At 40.0% G+C, this 7,684-nt stretch overlaps 1 protein-coding gene across 2 annotated transcripts in view; it reads right to left on the bottom strand.

Moving 5' to 3' along the window:
• Positions 1-4,560: 4,560 nt before the first annotated feature.
• NALCN (sodium leak channel, non-selective) overlaps positions 4,561-7,684 on the bottom strand; it is a gene marked incomplete at both ends in the record, with an annotated part of 351,928 nt that continues 348,804 nt past the window's right edge. For both annotated transcript variants that reach the window (XM_082482102.1, XM_082482103.1), the window contains 3 exons: positions 4,561-4,754; positions 6,481-6,598; positions 7,263-7,412. In XM_082482102.1, coding sequence (XP_082338228.1) covers positions 4,561-4,754; positions 6,481-6,598; positions 7,263-7,412 — 462 coding nt within the window. The remainder of the gene's footprint in view (positions 4,755-6,480; positions 6,599-7,262; positions 7,413-7,684) is intronic.

Here is a 7,684-nt window from a genome sequence, read left to right as displayed (position 1 = left end):
ACAGTGATGTCAGCAAACCAATGCTTTGGCTGAATCAATTTCAGAAAATCAGAATACAGGATATGAGAGAGGCATCCAGCTTCTCGACCAGTGAACTCAGGGACAAACCCTCTCCTCTTACCTTTGGCGGTAAACTTACTCACAGACAGTAATCCCACTGCACTGATTTCCAACACGTGGATGATCCAGCTAGAACTTGACTGCACAAGTCTCTAGGACCCACTGATGTTGATCTGGTATCAAACAGGTTGTTTCCAACCTTAACAAAAGTTTTCCTGAAACAAAGAGATGGACACTGGAGGCTTGTGCCACTGGTTGCTGCTGCTTGAATTCAGAAAGAAGACAAGGCTAATGTCAACAGCTCTTCAGGCTGATGGACTTTTTTTTTTTTTTCCTTTTCTATCTGTACTTAAACATTTCTTGCCTTCCAGTAAGCTACCTTTTTATGAAACAGACTTTTGTAGGTGCCCCAGTAATTTACCCAAATTCCCCAATGCAGGTACGCAAGTCAGGTAAAAGTATGAAACCAGTAAGGGTACTGGAATAAGCATCTGAGACAGGAACCTGTGGAAGGGGGATAAAATGTCACTGCCTGTACACTTAGCCCACTGATGGGTTAATAACTTGGTGCTTAGAGGTTCTTCATCGAGAACAATGGACAACAGCTTTGAATGGGGTCTGACACCAGCCCCTTGGGATGAAGAGGAAGGTTAACTGAATTCTAGTGTGGCTCCCTTTGTGTTGCAGAGCAGTTGAACAAACCAGGGCAGCCAAGTTCCCAACATCAGCCTATGCATCGCAGCAAGTTCATCTGCAGTGTGACTATTCCTTCAATAGAAGGAATGAGTTTAGCCTCCTAAAGCTAAATTTGGGGAGACCGAGATAATCCTATTGGTAATTTTGACTGACAACCCAGGCCAGTGTTTGTTTTAACTCGTGGAAATGTGGCAGGAGAAGGAGCGTGCATTCTTGGACGGCAGGTTTAGCACACATCTTGCTTGCTGGGGCTCCAAATGTGCTGTTACAACAGTGCGAACTCTTCTCCTGCATCAGTTATTCACAGACATCCTTATCTGCACAATAACAAGAACTGCGGGCACGTCGTGAATAAAAGAAGAGAGCAAAAAAGATTATTCTCACAAAGTCGTTCACTTGCTTTTGGCATCTAAATCTTCTTTGGCTTCTCAGAAGCTGTGATACTGGTCTTCGAATACAGACAATACCGAATGTAATGTTATTTTGAAGATGTTTAAGCCCAATTGGTCCTCATTAGTTAAAACAATGATGGTATTTTCAGCTATTTTCAGTATACTTTATGTTTTTAGCTCTTAATTCAGTTGGATATCTTCCAGTAGCAAATGGTTTCAGGTTATTAATTTCTTCATTATAAAAGTGATTGTCTGAAATCTGACCTGACTTTGGGATGATATTGAGATACATCTTTGCTGCATGTTCTCAGACTTCCCACAAGCTGTTTTTTATTTGAACACTGACAACATGCGCTACACTTTTGGCCCACCCAAGCCATGAAGACTTTTATAACTTGCTTCCTATGCAACAGTACTCTCTTAGTTGATGAAAAGGAATCTAAACATTTTCTTCTTTTCACTTGTATGGGATAACTCTGTATTTAATTCCAGGAGCCAAAAGCACTCTAGGTAGCAATATTCCCTTGGCAATTTTTTGTTTACCTTTGTCTAGGGTCTGTTCTTGTTTGAACTTTTTTCTCAGGCTGTCTGGGCTGACTTTGATTTCCTGATGCACGATTTCCTCTTTTTGTCTCTCGGTTGTTTGTGCAGGCTGTTCGAACTTCAGTCATTCTTCAACTCTCCCCTCTGCTTCTTCACCTTCATGTGCAAATGTGGATTGGTTGCTCTGCTGCAGGGTAGAAGGTTATCACTTTCTTTAGTTATGTTGAGGGTGCCATACTAAGGAGGTTTTCACCTTAACCTGGTCGCCTGGGTGCTCTATTATATATTATTTTCATATCTTTCTAATTCCATTACACTTCCTATACCTGCAAAAGTAAACTGGGGGAATAAACAGGTGAGCACTGCTTTCTCAGAGCCAGCTTGCCAGTTAAAGTAGATGGTCCATAGATCCCCAGTGTTTTGGAAGATATTGGAAGGCAGCCTATGAAACCATTACAGTGTTTCCATCGCAGATTTCCCCCTGCCCCCCCCCCCCCCCCCCCCACAGGTGCACACGCGTATTCACATCTAGGCTCGAAAGCAAATAAAGAAACTGGGTTAAAAAAAAATAAATAACGAACAGTCCTATTTAGTCCCGTTTTTTGAGTAAGACCCCTCATGGCAGTACTGATGAGGTCAGCTGCTGGACTTCTTACTAAAAAAAACAAAGTCCCTCCAATTAGAAGAGTTTGAAAACATCTCTTTAAACAATCTGGTACAGACCACACACCTAGCCACTATGCAGCATTATCACAGATAAGCCAGACGTAGCGAATTCAGTTAGAATGAAAACCAGAAGGAGGAATATTGCTTAAAGCAACTCACTTTTATTGACAGAGTACTGTAAGGCAAGGAAAAAATGTTTGCCAGATTTTTAAAAAGAAGGTTTGCAGCAAGAATGATTCAGAAAGACCTGCAGTTCAATATGTTATTGAACTTTCAAAGATACTATCTTTTATAAATCCAATATTTATTTTTTTGTCATATATACAAAAGCTCAACTTAAGCACAAAACAGAACACAAAATAATGGGTTTGCATATGAAGTTCTGTTGACGGTTCATAATCTAGTAAACAAGAGAATGCACATGTTCTGTTACTATAGAGTTACAGTTGACTAGATTTAAACTTAAATACACCCCAAAACATATAAAGAAACCACAAAACACAGATGTGTTTAATATGACTATTTTAGAAAAAAATCTAAATCATGTTCAACCATACACAGGGAACAAAACATTGATAGATGCCAAGAAAACTGTATTTTATGGCCAAAACTAATTTTGCATTTATGGTCAAGGCATCTGTGAAAATAATGCTGTATTCTGACCGCTCTACATTAATATTTTGGCCAGAAAACATTGCAAAGCGCTGGCTTTTGTCTGCTTTTTAAAGGATATATTTTTTAAGTGGTGATGTACATTAACTGTGAGCCTCTTACAAGATCTCACATCAGGCCAGGTTAGAGCAACCTATCATTTCCATAGGAAACAATGGTAACGGAAAGGTCCCAGCTACGCTAAAAAACCCAGCTCAGGGCCGAGCAACAAAATTTGCCACCTATTAGTTCTTCCTTGAGGGAAGGGCACAATTTTACCCCACATTTTTAGACAGCCTTAAATTCTGAAACTAACTAACTCTGCTATATTTTGTGGCTTTTCTTTTCCACCTCCGTCTCTGTATAGCATTGGCCTTTCACTGGAAAAAAGGGATAGCTGCTTTTTCACCAGCGATAATGTAGCACTGTTGGTGCTTCGTAAAAGAAAAGAAGGCTAACACGTCAAAATGTGATGCGATGGGATAAAAGGGGCAAAGGTACTTACCCACAGTACAGTGCCCTGCCTTAGCTCTGCAGGGCTGTGGCATGAGTAGTAACGTGGGTAAGTAAAATTCACTTCTACCTATACAGGCAAAACTGAGCTGTATTTTAAAAGCCATACAATACTACTCTGCAATTAGAACCCCCCAACATGCTGATTTTTATCACACAGACAAGAAGAAAGTTATCTTACAACTACACAAGGAAATGGGACTCAGTTAACAGGAGAATAATGACACCATACATATATGTAGCCAGTATATTCTGAAAATGAAGCATTAACCATGCTTTTCACATGGAGGTCTTTTGCTAGATGCTTAAATGCACAGTTTTCATGTCTTTTTTTTTCTTTTTTTTTTTCTGTTTTCTCTATGAAAATCAAGCTATTTGCATAATTAACAAAAACCCAAATATATTTACATTTTAAAAGCCAATCCTTCACCTTCTGATTTTAAAATAAGTTATACTGTATCTTGCATATTTTAAAAAAAGGTCCAGAAAAAGCTTAGATTTGTAATTCAGAATCTGTACTTTGTAAAAATACTTCCCTTGAACATGAAGTCAGTGCTGACCTCTTCAGGTCATTTGTGAATAATAAAAATCTTTCTAAAGAAATGTTACTAAACAAGAACTGAGGGAAAACACAAAAAGAAGAAATACATTACCCCTGTATTGTAAAGTTTTGCCACTTTAAAGTATGGTATAGGTTGAAGAAAAACACAGAGGTGTGTATATCAAAATACATTTTCATTATATAGCTACAGAACATATGAAATCTTTCAACGCTCTGTCTGTTAAAGGCAAGATAGTCTCTCTGGCTTTGTTAGTACTACTATTGTATACAGGTTTCTTAAAGTACAGTTAGTACCTATAGCAGTGAATTCTAACATATAAGTGTGTGCTATGCTTCATATGGCAGAAGGATAAGCATTTGAAAAAAATTACGACGTTGTTAATTTTAAAGAAATTGTACATCACACAGCATCTTAAATTTTAAACATAGAAAATTAGATTGTACTTGATGTGGTTGGTGTTGCAGGATGACTTTTTCTCAGATATCAAGAAGGTCCTCTCCACTCTCATCACTCTCCACAGTTAATTGTCTTGTCCACCATTTCTTGACTTCTGATCCACAAGACGCAGCATCAGACATGGGATTCATTTTGCATACAACAGATTTCATAGTTGAACGTCCACCAAAGCGGAGGTTGACTGAAGACACTGAATGGCTTATTGGTTTGGGGGCTACGAAATGAAACAGAAAATTCTGTATTAGAGTAGATGTGCTTCTTGAACATTTTTGTGTAGAATTGAGGTATACAGAACTAGCTGGGCTGGGGTAGCTTTAAACTGATTTACTGTAGAAAAAGTAAAGCTCTGTTCCAATGTTCTTTTTCTGGGTCCAGCTGTTCACCCACTCCCACTAATCTGCTGGTACAGCAGTTTAACTGAGTGGTGCCTCGTTTCCTTCTGCTGTGAAAGCTGAGGCAATAGGTCTCTTCTTACCTGGCTAATTGCAACCTAAATGGTTTAGGCAGTACTTCAGTGAGCTGACCTGCTAGCAAAATGGTGGAAGTAGTAAGTGCCAGAAAAATGGAGGGAAAAGTGCACTGAGTGTTGGCAGCTACACTTAGAAAGTGATATTTAACTATGGCCTAGGGGTGGAAGCCAGTACAAGGTGTTGGTATGGCTTTAGGAAAGCACTACAACACATATGTAAATACATGAAAACCACAATTGATCTCAATGACGCTATTCACGATCCTAAATACATGTCTGTTGGATTGGGGACAGAGTACTTATCATCTTCCAGACTGTACTGTGCATGGAGGTGGCCCTCCTTTTCTGACACTGTCTACTGAGGAACATTCAAAAGCGACATGGCCAAGGTCAGTGCGAAGAAATGAAACCCTGAACTCCTCATTCTCACTTGAAAAACCTATCCAGTTGGATACAATAGTACGATTCCTCCTTAGCATGCTCCCCCTTTTACTCTTTCTCTCTGTTCCAACAAAATGTTGATCTTTGCTGCTCAGCGACATTTAAGTGGAAAGAATGGATTGAAAGCTCTCTATTAAGCTGTCCTGTTTCTTGGACAAGTACTCTGGTCACAAAAGTAGGGTTAATGGTACTCATATCATGACCATCTCTTCTACTTCCACCTAGGTATGATTAGGGTCTGAACAGTGGCAGCCTTTGAAGGCAGCCCTCTGACTTGGAATAGGACTGAGGACAGCTGAAAGCAGGTTGACACACCTGTTGGTCATGAGTGTGGCAGGCAGCAGAGGTCAATATGCACTTTAAGAGAGAATATTTCAGGTGGTGGAGAGTGCTCTTGAGATAAAGACTTAATAAGGCCTCAGACTGTACCTATGCACCTCTCTCACCCTCCTATAAGGCATAGGCTAACCTGCCTTTTCTTGCGGACTGTAGTTACTGGAGTAACTGAGGATGTTGCCTGTTTGTGAGAAAATAAACAGGAAACTGATTGTATACCTGGCCAATTCCTGGTTGAAGTGAAGATACAAAAATGTATTATTATGGTGTAAAGCATAAATCATACACCTGGTATGCTTAGGCAAGACAAGGCACTCAGAAGTTATTACTGTTGTTAGGAAAAACATTAATTTTCACTGTGCTTTATATGGTAAAAGAGAACTCTAAATGCACAAGATGCTACCCAAACACATGGAACAGTACAGTCCCCAATCCAGAGATCCTGAGTAAATGTATGAAAAAGTAAAAAAACCCAACAGCCCGCACATGGCAACGCTTGAGCCTATCTTCCAAACTTTCAGAACTGGGAGGAAGGGGAGAGATTGCTGTATTTCAGCATGCATGAGGGTAGAAAAACCCTGTTGTGGGTGGAAGGAGCAGGCGGGAGGTGGATCATGAAGCCTCTCATGGCCTTGTTATTGTACAGCAGTGATTTGGCACGTAAGGACCATGCTGATACATATTTTTCACTTACCTGATGGTAAACGCCATTGCCCAAATTTCCGCTGAGGTTTCCCAGCATCTGCAGAGTCTTGTCGATAGCCACCTCTGTCAGAAAGTGTTGGGCTAAGGAGCTGCTGCTGGCTACTTGTCTGAACAGAGAAAAAAGAATCTCAGTCATTGTTCCCCATTGCATGGGGATAAACCTAAAAAGGGTTATCTTTCTATTCTATTTCCAAGCTTTATACATGACTGCATACAAAATATATTGCCATTTGCTAAGGCAGCATGGTTTCTAATCTTTACTGCCCCACTACTAACTACTACTAATAGGAAAAAAAAAAAAAAGACCATTTGGGCTCAATTCCATTATACAGTCCCACTGAAGGGTACAAAATTGTTCTTAGCCTTCTACAGTGGAGTCCTTATGTTGTATGTTCTTCATTCCCTACCCTGGAAGAGCCAGGACCCAGCACGCCCAATGTTATCACTCTCAGTGTAAAAACTAGTTCAGAATGCTTGAATAGGAAAACTTCAAGTCCCTGAGCCTGTACACAGCTCATACTAGAGCTGAAAGTTGGTGCTGCCGGAGTCGCACAGCTCGGTTTGCCCTTTGTGGTGCTAGCAAGACAGCTAACTGAGCTGGGGAATTACTGCCTTAGACCATCTTGCCTTTACATCCAAAGGCAAAGAATGAAGCAAAACAAGATACTGCTTTCAGCTTTTCCAGTTAAAATGACGTTTAAAAAAGAACAAATAAGAAACATGGAAGTTTTCTGAATTTGTGTTGACTAGCTGATCATCTGGTTAACATACCTCTGGCTGTGCACTATTCTCCTGATTAATAGCATTCATATCTTCACTTGGCTGTGTTGTCTCAATGCTGGGAGGATTCAGGAATCGGCTCAACTCCTGCTGTTGACTCTCTCGTAGACTATGGATAATGCTGCACGACTGCTGTTGTTTCTATCAAGGTACAATATGCGACAACAAAAATGTTCTCATTGGTGTGTCACGGTGTTTGATTTTTTTTTTAAAGCCTTCTAAACATTTAACCAAACAGTGAGTGCCAGATGTGGATACCAGGTGCATCGATAAACCTACGTGTATCAGATGGCCACTATTTAAAGTGACTTCCAGCATGTGTCTAACCTTTATGTAGAAAATAGAGGATCAAACACATAAACTATATTAAGTGGAAGGCAAGTTGATCAACTGTTAGTTTAAACCTAGAGTTT

The sequence above is a fragment of the Vanellus vanellus genome (genome assembly GCF_965231255.1).
Source record: "Vanellus vanellus genome assembly, chromosome: 1".
Classification (NCBI taxonomy): domain Eukaryota; kingdom Metazoa; phylum Chordata; class Aves; order Charadriiformes; family Charadriidae; genus Vanellus; species Vanellus vanellus.
This window is presented reverse-complemented; position numbering and strand designations above follow the sequence as displayed.